At 34.4% G+C, this 18,994-nt stretch overlaps 2 protein-coding genes across 4 annotated transcripts in view; one reads left to right on the forward strand and one right to left on the reverse strand.

The window, feature by feature from the left end:
* Positions 1-3,737, forward strand: part of LOC127842247 (leucine zipper putative tumor suppressor 2 homolog) — a 123,312-nt gene extending 119,575 nt beyond the window's left edge. For both annotated transcript variants that reach the window (XM_052371668.1, XM_052371669.1), the window contains exons 3-4: positions 167-378; positions 1,282-3,737. In XM_052371668.1, the coding sequence (XP_052227628.1) occupies positions 167-378; positions 1,282-2,377 (1,308 nt within the window). In that variant the 3' untranslated portion in view covers positions 2,378-3,737. The remainder of the gene's footprint in view (positions 1-166; positions 379-1,281) is intronic.
* Positions 3,738-13,908: 10,171 nt separating this feature from the next.
* LOC127842251 (uncharacterized) overlaps positions 13,909-18,994 on the reverse strand; it is a 62,245-nt gene continuing 57,159 nt past the window's right edge. For both annotated transcript variants that reach the window (XM_052371677.1, XM_052371676.1), the window contains exon 3: positions 13,909-18,430. In XM_052371677.1, coding sequence (XP_052227637.1) covers positions 17,093-18,430 — 1,338 coding nt within the window. In that variant the 3' untranslated portion in view covers positions 13,909-17,092. The remainder of the gene's footprint in view (positions 18,431-18,994) is intronic.

Raw genomic sequence — 18,994 nt, forward strand, 5'->3', positions numbered from 1 at the left:
TGCATGTAGATTACAACTGTGAAAGTTGGTCATTATGCCTTGATTACTTTCAGCAACAAAATCATGAAATTTGGATTTTATCATGCAGAATGGAAATAGGCAATATTTTGACCCAGCCATAATGCATGTTTTCAAGTTTATTTATTGACTCTTCTTTTGTTTCCAGTCTCCTGGTCGCGGCATCGTCAAGCCGATAGCCTTCAAACCGGTAATGATGACTCAGCGCCCAGCAACCACGCCCTCGAAGCCATACGGCGATCATCCGCGCAAATACTCAAATAACGACGATGGTTACGGGTCCCAGGACTATGGGCAGATGGGACACAACGTCTCCAACCTGTCTCACGGGTCCGGCTTCTCGCATGTGGACTTTGACAGGTGGGTCCTGGGCTTGAAGTAAAAATAAAATGACAAAAAATAAAAATAATGGAACAAATATTGAAGAAACATATGAATTCAATGATTTAGAACATGTACTCTAAATAATAAGTCACCATAATTTTATTCTTCACTCTGACATCAAAATAATTTTAACCTACAAGATGAAATGGTCAAGTGAATGTGATAATATTCTTGTCACTTGGAAAATCAGAAATCTAGCATTTGTTGTTCCCTTGCATTGGACTCAACAATGTCTCTCAGTGCAATCCAGTGAAACACAACTACAGTATATATATATATTTAGTTATTTAAGTCAATGTTTATGTCAATTTTAAAAGCTCTGCAAGTGAAATTTTATATCTTCATCTTCTTGATAAATTTTGGACCACCAGTATTTTTCAACCAACTGCCTCTTCTTTCTTGGTGGACTGTACAAATTAATAACAGTTGATTTGTTGCAAATTGACAACTCCTGTTTCTGAATTCTGACATGTAAGATTGTAAAACAAACTTTTGATGCTACTTAGTAATCGTGTTCAATATGTTTTGTCTACTAGCCATGTTGTCTCCTCCTTACATAAAATGTTAACAAGTAAACATCATTGTTTTATTGCTCCTCAAGGCATGAGAGTATCTGATAAAACAACAGATTTTTGTCATGTATTTCTTGTCACCCCTGCCCTGAAATATTGATGGATGATTAAAGACCTTTCAGAATTTCTTGTCCAAACAACAATCTTCTTAAGTTTCTGAAAAGTCACAATAAAGATTTTGTATAAATTTTGTTTTTGTTTGTTTCTGCATTGTATTATTATGTAAGATATAATTAAAAAATATGGTATCATATTAAAGAAATTAGAGTTATTCAAAATTTGTGAATTTCTTATTGCACTTTTTCAGGTCTGCAAGTTTCTCAAGCGACTGTAACAGGACTTCTGATAGGTCTGATTCTGTGGCAGCCTCACACACAACTCGCTTATCAACCAATCAGATTGATGGTTATGTCCAGACCCCATCTCCTAGTGACAGTGGCGTAGGTGAACTGGAGGCCATCTTGAAAGAAAAAGATGCTGAGATTAATACACTGAGAGACGTAATGGATAAAAATGAGCGTGCAATATTTCAAGTGTATGAGGAGAAACGAAACGGGTGGGTCCGTGAGATTCAAGACATTCGTGATGAATACGAAAGCAAACTGAAACAAATTCAACGAAAGCAATATAAAAGTGAGCAAGTTCTTAACCTACAAGTGTTCAAATTGCAGCAGGATAAGAAAGCAATGAAAGAAGAGTATGATAAACTGTACGCAGAGAAGGAAGATTTGGTATTGAAATGTGAGGCGTTTGCTGAGGAAACCAACCGACTTCAGGCACAAATGGACGACGCAACTTGGCAAGGTAGGCGTCCTAGCAACAATGATGCGAGCGGTCTTCAAAAACAGGTGGACAGACTTACTGGTCAGCTGAAAGAGAAATCAGAAGAGGTACTAAAGTTACAAACCAGTATGAGTGACTTGAAATCCAAACTTGATATTTCGAATGCAAACCTTGAAAGCCACAATTTGCATCAGGAAACTTCCTCTGAAAGCTTACATAGAATGAACTACTCAGGTTCGAACATGGAGCCCGACAAACCACTGTGCCATTGCGAGAAACAAATACAAACAGACTTCTTGAAATTGCGATCTCCTGAAAGGGAGACCTTGAAACCTTCGTTGATTTGCGAAAGAGATCGTGAGTTGACTGTGCTACGTGAGGAAATAGATAAACTGCGACTTGAAATGCTAGTGAGCAAGGAAGAACATGATAAGGAAAAGGAACAATGGCTGGAAGAGAAGAATAAAGTGATCATGTACCAGAAGCAGCTGCAGCTCAACTATGTGCAGATGTTCCGCAAGAACAAAGTTCTGGAAGCTGAGGTCGAACAGCTGACCTTGGAACTCGAGTCTCGAGATATGAAACTCATGGCCTTGAATGGGGAAGAGAGTGTGTGTTGACACTCAAAACTAGAGAGTAACATGGCCTAAAGTTTAACTTTCATTGGAATGTGTTCTTACATTTTATCTTTTTTTCTTGAGGCATGAAACATGCGGAATTAAAATCTGACACATTGTCTTTTATGGAGGAAAATGTGTTTGCTGGTATCTGGACTTGTTTTGAGACAGGAAGCTCATGACCCTTAACTTGTAAGAAAGTGTTTGATGACCATAGGGGCCCAAACTCATACAGCTCTGTAGGAAACCTTAACTATAACATTTTACACAATTCAGTGTATAGGTCTTTTCATATTGAAATTTTTCAAACAAGTTATTATCCACACAATTGATATTGTATCTCTTTGAAGTTCTTGAGTTATTTGAAAGTTAAACTTAACCATGTATGTTGTGATATCCTTCAACGTTGTGTAAATACCTGCTTTGACTCCAGTCTTGAGGCATGAAATTCATGGCAATTGACGGGAAAATGAACAGGAATAGAATATGCCGGATCTTTTATTGTAGACCGAAGAAAATACTCTCAATGCCTTAACATCCCTTGATGTATTGTGATGATCGTAACAGCAGGGTTTACTTCATTTGTAATAGTAATTAAATCTGGAGAAAAATGTTATAAAAAGGGTTGTATTTCTTAACATAGATTGTGTTGTGACTGTATAATTACTGGTGTTTGAGAAATACATTGAAAGGGAGATAAATGTATAATTTTAAATTAACCAGCTGTTACTGGAGTTATTTCCCATGTATTAAGAAAAAAATATTAAAGGGAAATTATTTGCGTACTAGTCAATTATATTTGCTTATTATTTAAGTTGTAAAACGATGTGTTTGAATATGTATATTGTATTACACTTACGTTTTATTTATGAGAAAATGCAGTGCTATACAATTGATATACGAAAATGCAGTATGTACAATTGCAAAACATGAATTTCTGCAATTGAGTATCCGTATTTTGATATTTTTAGATCTTAAAAAGAAGTTAAATTGTTAACACTTGTATTGTTACTTTTTAATTCAAATAGATAAAAAACTGATTTGTATAACTTCAGTGTTATTACACTCCTCTAAAATATTTGTAAACCTGATTGGTCAGTAATGTTTATATTCTTGTTTTGGCATTTTTAATTTGATAACTTTTTATATTCACGAGCTTACATTGGTAACGATTTTGTTCAACCAATTAAATTTATTTTGTTGACATAAGATTTGTTTTATCATTGTTTGCCACAGGATGGTTGCTATAACTTTGTGATTGTTAGATATTTTCTTGTGCACATTTTGTTTTGCCCAGAGGCAAAAAGGCAAAACACTACTTTTGTATTTGCATAAACAAATATTAAAATATTACAAATCTGAATATGTTTTCTGTTTCTTGTACATGGTAAATGAAGATCAAGCGACGTTTTTTGTGTGCCATATTGAGAAAAAATCTAAGGGCATTGAGGCGATGTGAAAAAGGAATGAGTTAGTCATCCAGGCTGATAGTTAAAGTTATTGTTCAAGTCCGAAGTTTTGAGCATCCATTTTGAAGTGCGTTCCTCATCTCCTATACCCTTTGATGGAATTTCAGGACATTTCACTTCATGAAATTATTGACATGCCTTACAAGATGGTTACCAAGTTTTTTGTTTCTTTAAAACCTGTGAGTTATTATCAGTCAGCACTTGATTTTACAGAACTAATTAAATTGCATACTCAACTTGAATATGTCCTTTAATTAGTTCTACTACGTGAACTAGACCCAAATCTTGTGGTGTCAAGACACAAATGTGGGAGCCATTGTACCCAAAGTGTTCGTTCACATTAAAAAAATTATATCTGCGAAACAAAGTATTTTAGGATTGTAGTAATTAACCTCGATAAGAAGAAAATTAATATATCACATGACTGTATTTAATATGTGAAACCGAATATAAGCCGAAGACATTACGAAAGAGAACTTTTAGACAAAAACCAATATAAATGTGAAAAATTAATCATAGGCACATTGTCTCCTTATATCCAATTCAATTTTAATCGTAGTACTCTTAAAGTAATTTAAATGAATAAGAAACAACTGATTCAAAATGTTTATAAGTATTTTATTTTACATTAAGGGCATCTGGTTCCCCTGTACCTTTGCTTGATCAAGGTAAGGAACCCCATCACAGAGATTTGAGTGGTTCCAAGCATAGATCAATATCAAATCCCTGCCATTATAACAAACCACTGTTGATAGCCGAGCCACGTGGTACAAAATGGCGAATTACAGTATCAACGGCATGGTCAAATTTCCCATTGGTATTTGTATTATCCCCACCAAAGGCAGAGGGATATAGAATTGGCATTTAATATAGTCCATGAGTCTGTCTGTCAAAAAACATGTTAATACTTTATCTCAGAAACAATATAATATATCCTTTTATAAGAGTTATTGAACCATATTCTTCTTTAATAAGATTTATTGCCCTTTGTTTGTGTTTTCTTATGATGTAACTATTAGGGCTATATCTCAGAAACCATTGAAGACTTCAGCATGAAACTTCATGGGTTTATTGATATTTATCAGCAGAAGTGCCATGCTTAAGAACCATAACCTTTCACTTTCTTGTCTTATTGCCCTTTGTTGTTTTTGTATGATGGAAGGTTTCAGGGCAATCAGATATGATACAACATTTCAACATGAAACTCCATGGGTGTGTAGAAATATTTGGAAAATAGTGCATGCACAATACCATAACCTTGCACTTACTTAACAAAGAGTTATTGCACTTTGTTGTTTATGTATGATTTTTTGTATGATGCTATTAGGCTATATCGCAGATACACTACAAGAATTTTACATGAAACTTCATGGGTGTATATATATCAATGAGGATAATTGCAATTCATAACCACAATTTATTTGGCGGGGGATATCAATTCGACGATATGCCAGTTAAGGTAGTAAATACACTTAAATTTAATAAATTGTTTTTTATAAAACATAAGCAAATTATTTGAGCAAACAAGTGTGTTAACAATTAAAACATATATTGAAGGTTCAACAATTAAGTCAAAGAAATAATATGGCTGTTTAAGTTTTGAGCAACCAAGTATTGGCATTGTTTCTGGGGTTTGTCCAGACATCTATCACTGTCGTGTTCTTCCTTGGCAATGGATTCAACAATGTTTCTCAATGCATTCCAGTTAAACATTAGATATATTCAGTTATTCTAGTTAATATTTATGCCAAATTTAAAAGCTATGCGAGTAAAGATTAACTTAATATACTTTCTACCAGTTGTTTTCAACCGACACTTTGTTCTTTCCTAGTGGACTGTACAAATTATATTCAGTATGATGTGTTGCAAATTGACCAGACCCAGATTCTGGATTTTGTCATGTCAGATTGTAAAACAAACCTGTGCTGCTACATGGTAATCATGTTCAATATGTTGTGTGTACAGCCATGACGATGATGTCTCCTCCCAAAAGGAGATGTTTACAAGTAGACATCTTTGTTTGATTGCTCCTCAAGCCATGAGTGTATCTGATTTAACATCTGATAATTGCCATGTCATTCTTGTTACCTCTGCCCTGACTCATAAATATTGATGGACAATTTCAAACTTTTAGAATTTTCTTGTTAAGTTGCCAAACGTTAAAAATTTTGTTTTTAAATTTTAGTTTAGTTTGTTACTAAGTTTGCCTTTATTATTATTTAAAAAAAAACAAGAGGTGTGTTTTTGAAACACAATGCCCCCTACTGCGATTTGAAGGCGCACGGCAGCTACTAGTATTTTAGGGAAAAAAACCCTTAGATCTTGAAGGATGACCTTGACCGTTCACCACTCAAAATGTGCAGCTCCATGAGATACACATGCATGCCAAATATCAAGTTGCTATCTTCAATATTGCAAAAGTAATAACCAACCTTAAAGTTTTGAGAAAGACACATACATACAATGACAGACAGACAGACAGGCCAAAACCAATATACCCCCGATCATTCGATCCGGGGGCATAAAAACTCTTACAAATTGATTGGTATCATATTATAATAACAATTTTCGACACAAACGGGACTCTATTAGTCCGAGTCTCATGAAAAAAACTCCAGATTTTTGTGTCAAGGAAGTCCATAGGACTCCTTCAAAATCATCTTGGAATGATAAAAAATCAATTGGTTCACTTATTCGTGTCGCGAGATCAGAATGTCCAAACTTGTGAATCCGAAAAACATGCCACTTATAAGTCTGCTTGACCACATTGACACAAAAAATAATCAGAAATTCATATTTTTTTTGTTCCACATCGCACTTCGTTTGTGTAGTATAAGGGGTAACTCAAGACATCCGAATCAACCCGATAATGGTAATTTTTGCTCTTGCATATTCCAAAGACCTATAGATAACACAGATTGGAAACTTCGCGCCTTATCGGGCTATCTCTCGGCGGGGTCACGTGGTCGAGAAACTGATAAGAACACTCGAGATCAGCAGACGATTTATTCCACGAATCAATCGGAGTAGTCCGGAGATAGCCGGTGTATCACGATTGCGATAAGATAGCGACGCGTTAGTAGCAACGGCTACGATTATCGAGCAAAGTTATGCGAAAATGTTACGGCGCTGTAGAAAGGCGGCTGTAACTTGGTCAATAATGATCCGATTTTTATAAAATAAAGTTTCATAGAAACATGAGTAATTATGTTTTTATAAAATCTCGATTTTATTTACCTACAATAAGAATTTATAATGCCGCGATCATTGAAGAAATTGCGCTAAGAACTTCCAAATCGCGGCGAGAATGCTGTTGAATAGTTTATTTGAAAGGCTTTTGCTGATAAAATATTCTTGTATAATTTGGTATTTCAAACAGTTAAAACCTTATACAATATTATTATTTCAAAACGGATAGATATATGTGGACACAAAGATCTAGGTCTCTGATTAAAACAACATTACAGTAAAATAAATGCTATGATCGTTCGATCCAAAAACGGTTTTAGTTAGACTTATTTCAATATTGATTGTGTAGATTTTTTCCATTGTTTAATTCTCTTTTTATTTAGATCTTATTTATGAGTTATAGGTTATTAAAGTTTTGTTTGTAATCCAGTTTTTTTCTGTTGGTAATTAAATTAAGCTTTCAGTATCGTGGGCTAGGATTTCGCGAAAAGAAAAAAACAAAAACATTTCACGCGCGTGTTAATCGTCGGATCAATTAGCGAACTGAGATGCTTCGTGTGTTTTTTCTTTACTCTTGAGAATTAATTAAAAGAAGGGATTCTTACTTCAATTATCAGTTTGCGTTGTTGATTGATTTTAATTGTGTGATCAGTGGCCGCGGCCGGCGAATTCATTCTTAATATGTCATTGTGATGTCCAATTAAGGTAAGTCTTTGTTGTGAATGTGTTAGATTTTAATATACATGTTTATAATAGTACGTTAAAAACACGGTGAAATGCTGTATAAAACTGTTTAAAAAAAGGCTATTCTCGATTGTGTATCTTATAAGTTGGACATAATAGTAAAAATTCTTACTTCAACGATATGGGATGAGAAATAGAAAAGTTTTTCAAAAAGAAACAAACCACTATGGCGACAGGTGTGAAAAATGATTGAATGAAATAACAGTATAAAATAGTACAAATTGTACAAATGCAAAATCCTTTAAAATGACTTATTTTCGTCTACTTTTTATAAATCATACCTAGAATTACATATCACCAAGCATAACAATCTGACTTAATCGATTTGGGATGAAAAATGAAAAAGTTTATCAAAAAGAACAAAAACACGTTTGACAGCTATCTTGTACAACAGAAGAAAAGAGCTTAAAATTGTACCAACATTGTTAAAGGCCAAATACTTTAAATTGAATATTTTTTTCTAGTTTGTTTAAATCTATACTTAGATTAACATATTGCATAGCATCAAAAATCTAACTTCAAAGATATGGGATGAGAAATAAAATAGAAAAGTGTTTCAACAAAATACAAACCACTAGATTGAATGAAATAACAGTATAAATAGTACAAATTGTACAAAGGCAAAATCATTTAAAATACCTCATTTTCGTCTACTTTTTATAAATCATACATAGATTAACATCTCACCTAGCATAAAAATATTACGTTATCAATTTGTGATGCTTAATGAAGAAGTTTATAGAAAAATGCGTCGGGCCTTTCAATTTTTCAAAAATTATCGAAAATGAACGAATCCAGTGTTCTCTTTCAAATTCCGATAAATTAATAATTAATTAGAATAATAACTACCAAAACCTAAAGAATTATCAACACAGAAAATAAATACTTATTTTTAATCACACAAAAAATATTCAATATGTCTTTTTTCGGCGACCGACTTTGCTCACTACGTTAAGTTCGTAACGTTGCGCTTTCAGGCAAAGACCTATAGATAACACAGATTGGAATCTCTCGTCTTCGCTTTGTTATCTATAAGTCTTTGCATATTCTCACTAAAATAAAATACCTTTCATCGAACAGTCTCTAATCACTATTTATAATCCTCGGTGGTAATGGAAAGGTCATAGACCGGACGGACTCGTATGACTTGAAGGAATGAACAAACACAATATTGTTGATTGAAAACGGGCATTTGTTATAAAATGCCATAAAAAAGATAAAAAGAGAACATATTCTTTCCAGAAAGGCATAATTGGTGGAATATAAACTCACCACGTAACCTGTTATTGTGTACACAATGCACGTTTTATGGCCCCATGCACTGAAGGTGGGAACGGCCGTGAATCAGTTGTGCGTAAATAAACCTGTGTCACATCCGCGTGTTATTCTCGTGGAAATTGTGCTTTTCATGCATAATATTGTCGAAACATACTTTCGACACACCCCGGAAAGCGTTTAAAAAATTGTGTTTGAAATTATTACACACAATTGTAAATGTTTTGTAAATTCTCGAATAAGCATAATAAGTTTTAGTAATCGTGAACACATTTCCAAATTTTACTGTTAAAGCGATATTAACAAATTCTAGATGTAAATCAACAGTGCTCATGTATTTCGGGTTGATCATTTGTCTCGAAAAAAAGTGCACTAAAATTATGATACACATGGACAACGTATAGTCATCCGCATGGAAAGTGTGAGTGTATTGATTTTTGCATAATCAATGTGTAGCACAGAAAACATTGAGACCTATTTTGGTTTAAAGATAGTTAATTTTAACAAAATCATATCGCAAATTATTTTGAAATAACATTACATCTAAATTAATTTCAAATAAATCACGCTATATCTTTATCGTCTTTAAGATAAGAAGTTATTGAAACAGCTTTTGTACAGTAAACTGAAAACAGAAACATCCGGGCAAAACTGAAATTAGCTAGTGTTGGGCGTTGTGAAAACACGCGTAGACTTAGATGTTTTGACAAACAAGAGGGCCAAGATGGTCCTAGTTCGCTCACCTGAGAGGAGCCGGTTCATTCAATCTTTACGTAACGTCAAACTTGACCTATATATTGTCCAGACAAACATCCTGGTCAAGTTTCATCATTATTGAACCAAATCTCTGACGCATGGAGTGTTTTTGTTTTTGTAAGATTTGACCTGGTGACCTATATTTTGAGTTGACCCCCTTACCAAACATCAAACTTTGCTTACAAAAATAAATATTTTGACCAAGATTCATAAAATCTGAAACAACATTGTGACCTCTAGAGTGTTTACAAAGATTTTGTATAATATAATGAAAATTTTGACAATCTAAGGGCAATAATTATGGCATTAATTATGTGATTTTGCTCATTATCAAACTTGACTGAGATATTTCAGCAACTTCCATAAAGAATGCTTGAGAAGTGTGAATGCTAGAGTGTTTACAAACCAAATGTGGACGGACGAACGGCGGACAAAGACCAATCCTAAAACCTCACCTGAGCAATCAGGTGAGCTAAAAAGTGTGTTTCACCGATCTGAGCCATTTTCCAACTTGTCCGAGAAATCAATAAAACCAATGTATTGACTAAGTTTCACGATGATAAGGAAAAAAATGTGACTTCTATAGTGTTCGATCACAAGGTTTCTCTCTTGTCACATAAGGAAAACTGCCCCCCTGGCGGCCATGTTTTTTGACCGATCGGGACCATTTGCGGCCACGTTTTTCAACGGACCAGAACCACTTTTGAACTCAACCAACATATCATTAAGACAAACATTTTGACAAAGTTACATGAAGATTGGGCATGAAATGTGACTTCTACAGTGTTAACAAGCTTTTTCTTTTTTTGACCTAGTGACCTAGTTTTTGACCCGGCATGGCCCAGTTTCGAACTCGACCGAGATATCATTGGGACAAATCTTCTGACCAAGTTTCATGAAGATCGGAAAATAAATGTGCCCTCTAAAGTGTTTACGAACAAATGTTAACGGACGGACGACGGACAAAGACCGGTCACAAAAGCTCACCTGAGCAATCAGGTGAGCTAAAAAGTTAAACAATGTGCAAATGCAACTCTTTTCCGAAATGTTCAATAATTGCCAAAGATACTTTGTTCTGATTCGTATTATTTATTAAATAAATATGTTCTTAGAATTATCAGCGACCTATATGTGTTTGTTTTGGTCCCTGGAATTATGGAGTTACTACGTACAGCAATTTAAATGAAAGGGCGAGTACACCATCACGATGTGATTTATTAACTATTGTAATCAATACGTTCATAGAAATATGGAGTAATTATATAAAGCCATTCAAAAAGATAAGGCTGTCACACCATCACGATGCGATTCATTAGCTATGACCCTAAAAAACCAGTATGCTCTGATAATGGTTATTAAACATTTATAAATTTCTCATTATTTTTTTTTTCAGATCTACAAGTTTTTCAAGCGACTGTAACATGCCTTCTGAAAGGTCCGATTCTGTGGCGGCCTCGCACACGACCCGCTTATCAACCAATCAGTTTGATTGTTATTTCCAGACCCCGTCTCCTAGTGACAGTGGCGTAGGTAAACTGGAAGCCATCTTGAAAGAAAAAAGGGCTGAGATTAATACACTCAGAGACGTGATGGATGAAAATGAGCGTGCAATATTTCAAGTGTATGAGGTGATACGAAACGGCTGAGTCCGTGAGATTCACGAAATTCTCGACGAATACGAAAGCAAACTGAAAGAAATTCAACGAGGCATAGCTCATACTTGAATGTCCAACGTTTAAACTTCTAATTTTTTTTCTGTTTGGTCCATATCATCTATATCCATTAAAGAATTGTAATGGACATTGACTACACTGTTTAGGTCATTGAGACAATGTACAGAAGGCATACGTAAGGTACGGTTGCTCTAGGTCAACACTGTAATTCAAGGTTTAAGGTTTGTTTCCGTTCCATATCTCCTATACCCTTTGAGGGATAATGTTAAGTTAATTGAGGTTATGTGCAGATGGCATTATTAAGTCATGTCCGATCAAAGTAATATTCACATTTTACGGTCAAACGCTTGTTACTTTTTTGTTAAACCTTCATATCTCCTGTACCCTTTGAAGTATTTTCATGAAACATGACCAGACTGTTTAAGGTATTGAGACCATGGGATATCATTAGAAAAAAAGTTATCCACAAGTTTCATCATGGTTTGACCAAAACTTCCATATTACTATTAAGGTTTCACTATAGCCATATAAAGGAATAGGTCTCGCCCCTTGTTTACACTTTTTTCAACGAACAGTCGAGATATCATCAGAGCAAATATTCTGATCAAGTTTCGCAAATATTGGACTAAAAAATGTGACTTCCCGTCGTCATGGTGGCCATTTTTAAACTTGATCGAAATATATTAGAACACTTATTTTAACTACGTTTCATATTGATAAGACCATACATTAACATTATGTGTTTCAGCAAAGTTTTACTATAGCCATTGAAGGCAAACTGCCCGCCGCCTTACTGCAAATTGATTCAACTGAGCGGAACCATTTTCGAACTCCCAAATACCAATAGGAAACATGTTATGACTATTTCAGCAAGCTTTTTCTTGATTTGACCTTTGTTATTCACGTTATCTAGTTTAAAAATCGACCGATATATATTATTGGGGAAAATTTTCAAACCAAGTTTCATAACGATTCGTCAATACGTGAGGACTCTAAAGTGTTAACACGTCATATCAATGTTTTGGAAGCATAATGTGTGGGAAAAAAACGTACGCCTTATGTCTAACATATGATTTACGCTGTCAATTAAAGGGGCCTTTGCACGTTTTGGTAAACTGACAAAATAAAAAAATAAAGGTTTCAGATTCGCAAATTTTCGTTGTAGTTATGATATTTGTGAGGAAACAGTAATACTGAACATTTACTATGCTGTAACATATCCATTATATGCATCTTTTGACGATTTAAAAACCTGAAAATTATAAAGCATTGCAACGCGAAACGATTGAATAATTTGGAGAGTTCTGTTTTTGTCGTTGTATTTTGTGACACAACGAAGATTGCTTATATAAAGTATAAAATACATCATTCATTGTATGAGCACGGATGGGCGAGTGGTCTAAGTGTTAGACTTTTACTCTAGGGGTCATTGTTCGAGCCCAGTTGAGAGTTACTTTTTTTCTTTATTTAATTTTATACTTGTTTTTTTTACCGGAGCTTTGTAGATCCAATGCTTACATTTATCACTATTAAGCATTTAGTGACAATACTTATTTGCCAGAATCTGTCAAAAGGCCCCTTTAAGCGTTTACATGTCGATAATGGTTAAAGTGTGAATACCCGGTACACACCAAAGGATGATAATCAATGGGATGCCCAAAATGAGGACAATTTCATGTTACGCGTGTCTGATATGGGGGTAGTAAAGTCCATTATCGCTTTGATTGAGTTACGATTACGGGAGGTAATTCATTTAAGGTGATACAGAATTCTTGAGACAAGGATTTAATGCGTTTTACTAAACATATTCATTATGGCAATAATTAATCATTTTTATCTGATAAGCACTAAAAAATAGCATTGAAAATATTTCTTCATTGCATGTTGGGGGAAACGTTACCTATATAATTATTACAACAGGGGACGATATTTTTAAATATTGAGAGTCAATTCGTAGAAGGTAGTTGTTTCAAGCGACAGTTTGTATGTAAAACAATTGTTTAACAGTCTCTTTTAGAAGGTTAGCACATGTAAATCACAAATTTGAAAAATAAGTCGTGTTTAAGCATGTAATAATAAACACACGACTCATCAACATTATTAAAATTAATTCATGCGTATTCAAATATTTCACCTACAATTTACTGTTCCCATGTGTTCTCATTTTATCTTGAACGTCACTTATTTAAGCGGAAAATATGTGCTAAATTAGGACGCAAAAGCAAATTTGCAACAATCAGATTAAAACAAACACGTTGATACACTATAACATGTTCTTTGTTCATTGTTTGTCTTACATTCTTTACAGACATGTGCATACAAGTTTTTTTTCAACAATGTCAAAACATGCACAATGTTATTAAATGAAGCTGACCTTCGTCCGTAAAATCACATATATCAAAAGCATTGCATTAAACACAAAACACAATTAATTTTATTGTAATGGGTTTTCTTTATTAAACAGGAAATGCTACATGGCCGACATATATACTAATACAGGTTGAATAAACATATTAAAGTAAAAGTAACAAGAAAACATGTAAATACCACACTCATTCGTGGCCTTGTTATATGCTACTAATACAAAGCAAATTTATTAAGCAAATCATTTCAATATGTTCTTACAATACATCAGTCAATGTACACACACACATATATATATGCGTGGAAGATATTACTCAGATAATAATGATTTCTGTTTTACACAAAACGGTTATCAATTTTCATTAAATGAATAAGCCATTTATAGTAAGCTAAACGTGCAAAACATCAAATTAATGATGTATCACTATACATTTCTGTATATGTTTTATTTGAAAAAGAACACATACACTTGGAGACTTCTTTAACGCAATACTTTACAAACTTGAATATCTCTGTTATGAGTTGAGATTTTGAAATAAAATTTTTAATGTGATCATTTGACTACATTCTGAGCAGGTTCACGATGAAATCATTCATCCCTGACGATTGGACGCTGTAGCACGTGGGGTATGTATAGTTTCGTCTTTATGCACGTGGAAATGGTGAAACGCAATATAATTATATATTTATTTCAATTTCATCATTTTAGGAGGGTTCTTAAACCAGGAAAACATAAAAGTATAACAAAATGTACGGCTCATGAATATTCAGAAGCGCAACCGCGCAATTTGGCAAATTGCATGCTACCCACCCCACGTGATAATGCGTTCGATCGTCACGGATAAATGATTTTATCATTAGTTTGCACAGAATGTAGTCAAGTGATCATATCTACATTTTTGAATGAAAATCTTTACTTATCAGAGAGATATTAAAGTTTGAAAAGTGTTGCGTTAGAAAAGACTCCAATACACTTGCTGGTAACCTGCAATGTGTCAAAATGCGCGGTTGCGCTCTTAAAAATATTCATATTAGCCATACATTTTTAAAAACTAGTGTTTTGTTATCCTGATTTAAGAACCCACCTAAAATGATGAAAGAGAAATAAATTAAGAATAGTGTTGCGTTTCACTATTTCCACGTGTAAACAGATGACACCATACATACACCACGTGCTTAAGCGTCCGATTGTCACGGATGAATGATTGTAAAAGTGTTGCGTTAGAAAAGTCTCCAAGTTTATATGAGCTGTGTCATGCAAAAATGTGTATCATCCCATATGCGGCCAACGCATCCGCACAGTATTGTCAGAAGCTTACCTGTTTGCGAATAACACCACGAAACACTGTTGACTTTAAAGCGGACGGCTTACACATAGCCCATGATCAGACTGCACGATTTCGCAGGCTGGTCTGAGGATACGCTAATTACACATAGCATAGGGCCCATTTTCTAACGATCCTGCTAATATGAAATAACATGTACATAAAGGAATGAATACACATACTATGGCGGCGTATAAATGAGCTTTAGCACTCACACTTCACGAAAGATGCATGGATAAACATTATGAAAAACTGTATATTGCTAACACGAAAGTCAAATACATGAACATGATGCTTATATCTGGAAGATACACAGATTTATAAATTAAACATACATTTATCTTACAAATTCTATAATGTTTTTTTAACAATTACAAATAAAACATTGTGTTTACACTTAAAAGCGTTAGTATGAATACATTCCCATGTTTGCAGCACTATAACATTAAACATTCAAATTTCCAGAAGTAGCTACTACATGTTCATATACTTATCTACATAAATGTACTTTCAAATGAGTAACACTTCATAACTTCATGCATTTAAATATGCGTTGATTTACTCAGTCGATACCAATGTCACAAAGAGAATATTAATCAAATGTGAAACCATTAATATTTTCCTAAAAGCATAAAAACTTACTCGGTCCATATCAATCTCTTTAAGAAATATTACTCAAATGGGTAACAACGCCGAATTTCATAAATTTAAATATTTGTATAATCACTCAGTCGATTCCAATATCCAAACATTGATATGACCAAAATGTGTAACAACGCAGAATTTCATAAATGTATGTATGTATGTGTATACTAACTAAGTCAACGCCAACCTCTGCATAAAGATACGACTCAAATGTATAACAATTCAGAATTTCATAAAAGTATATATACATATGTTTAGTCACTCTTTCATTGCCAACCTCAACACAGAGATAAGACTAAACTACTCACAATTCACAATTTCTAAATGTATATATTTGTATAGTCAATTAGACAATCCCTACCTCCAAACAGACATAGGAGTAAACTCTTTAACAATTCAGAATTTCGCGAATGTATAAATGTGCATAGTAACTTAGTCAATGCCAACCTCCGTGAAGAAAAATAACTCAAACGTTTATCAATTCAGAAATTCATAAATGTTTATATGTGTATAGTCACTCAGTCAATGCCAACCTACTCACAGAGATATGACTGGTTCTAAACATAGTTCTCTTAAATATACCTGTCTACCGTTAAACACTGTTAGGTAACACTGCGATGAGTTTGATTTTGAACACTCACAACAGTAGCAATGGTATGTTTTAATTAAAGCAGGTAATGCTTTGTTATTTATAGCAACTTTACATTAGAATTTGAGGACAAATCGTTTAAAAAAATCCATACAAAGTCTTAAAATAAAAACGAGAACATAAGTGAGTAAGTGACATTCAGGGCAATTGGAGCTTTCCGCTACTAAGAAAGGCACATATAGCAAGCTACACAACTAACCACTTCAACTTAAAGTCATGGTAAGGCTGGTTTGTTAAAAACATGTTTGTTCATGTTTATGACCTTTTTGAATCGCTATAGTCACCACTTTCCAACAGGAACAAATGTTTTTATTTTTACAGTGACATCGACACAAAATTTCGTTGTATGACAAAACTACCGGTAAGGCATCAGGATAGGTGGTAAGGTTGCAATAAGTTATGGTCAGTTTACCAAGTAATGTTTTTAATGCTGAACATAACCGTCCTTAGCTTAGCATCATCGCAAATAACTTATTCTCCGTTATAAGTTCTGGTCAGTTTACCAAGTTATACTTTTTTATGCTGAACATAACCGTCCTTAGCTTAGCATCATCGCAAATAACTTATTCTCCATAATAAGTTATGGTCAGTTTACCAAGTAATGTTCTTTATGCTGAACATAACCGTCCTTAGCTTAGCATCATCGGAAATAACTTATTCACATCATTTACTGAACTGCCTTCCAGCTGCATACGCAGCAGGACCTCTCGAAAGATCTCACTAATACGTTTATCTATAGCCTTCACTATAGGATCATTCTCATCAACCTGGCCATTATTGTCTGAGGTTCGGAGAAGTCTGTTGTTGGACTCCAAGTACAGCATCTCAAGTTCAGTCCTCATCCTGCTGTACCAAAGAAGTGGTTCAGGGTGGCATTCAATAGCGTGACCTATCTTCTCCAACTTCATTATTATCCTGGGCCCTTCATTAATCATGTCTGTTATAGATCTTACCCACATACCCTGCTGTTCAACGTCAAGTTCCCTTTCTGCCATTAGATTCCGTTCAGGTATCATATAGTAAGGAAGCTGTTTATCGGATAAAGCGGTTCGTAATCTATCCAGTCCCTCAAAGAGAAAATGAAACAAACTTCCTGAATGGAACCATTCCTGTGGGTTGTTTTCTGCCAACCATAATACAATGTTCTTCAATGTATATGATGTGATCTCTTTAAACTTTGGCTTCAACACATCATTCACAATCATCTTCAATATAATATATATTTTGACCTGTGTGTCATTTAGATTATTCAAAAGCTCTGTCTCAGCAGTATTAAAACATATCCTCCATTCCACATGGTTGTGTGCACTTCCTTTAAAGCCTATTGGAGTTACAAACGCTCCCATTGCAATAACTTTCTCAACAATATTCGGTGATGGCCAGTGACGCGTCCTTGAAGCCCATTTTTGCAAAATGCCTGGACAGTTACAGCGTATGGCTGAAACAACATCAATATGGAAAGGGCCGTAAGACTGTGGCAAAGATGGACCAGCACGTGCAAGATTGTTGACACCTTCACTGTGCGAACGCCAATGATCTGCAAAATGGTCAATAAAACGTTTGCTGCTCATAAGACGTCTGCCATACCCATCACCACAAAGAGAATCGGTTATAGAAGGATGACCTGAGGGACCTAGTCTCGTAAGTAGTAATCTACAATATCCTGCATTGCAGCTTTGTATATTCATCTCGAAAAGATTCATGTGACCTGGAATTATGCTCTTGTCAACACCGTCTTCCAGACACACAGCATTTGGCATTACAAGTATTGAATCTCGGTCACTCTCGACCGCACAGGTCAGTCCCTCTGCCTTGCTTCCAGCTGTGATTAAGATAATCTCACCATGATACACCTGCAGCTCATCCCACTCCTTATAGATTTCTTTACGTTTCTTTCTGATGTCAGGCCCATACCCCAAGATATCCATAATGCTGCTTGTCTGCTTGGATTCATCTTCATATTCAAACTGTAACAATAGGAATAACTAAATGACTGTATACTATGCAGTAAAGAAATTTATATTCGTGGATATTTGTTTAGTCATATCTATAGAATAAAATACTTCTTCATGGTATACGGGTACAGTTGCAAATATTTGTTTAATATCTCTTACGGTCATTGCTCATTATTTGAGTTCTTTTTTAATAAATGCACATATTTGATACAAATGTATACTTATCTTGTATAAATTAAATATGTAGACACATAGATAAAGGTAGATCTTTATGCGGAAAAAATGCAATATGCCTAGCCTTCCAATATACATAACATAATACAAAACTCAATTGACAAATGTATAGGCATGTTTTACCAAACTTATATCATCAAAAACAAACTGATGGTTTTCGTATTTTATTAAAAGTATTTATTTGGTTGCATATGGGCAATTATTTTTTCAATAGTTTTATGAAATTTAAGCTAGTTAAAGGGGGATGAAGGGTATGTGGAATTTGAGCTGAAGTATAAACTAACATTACGATGAGTCAACAATGCTTTTCGTAGTGCGCATGACTTTTTAAATGTTTCCTGA

The sequence above is a fragment of the Dreissena polymorpha genome, chromosome 8 (genome assembly GCF_020536995.1).
Source record: "Dreissena polymorpha isolate Duluth1 chromosome 8, UMN_Dpol_1.0, whole genome shotgun sequence".
Classification (NCBI taxonomy): domain Eukaryota; kingdom Metazoa; phylum Mollusca; class Bivalvia; order Myida; family Dreissenidae; genus Dreissena; species Dreissena polymorpha.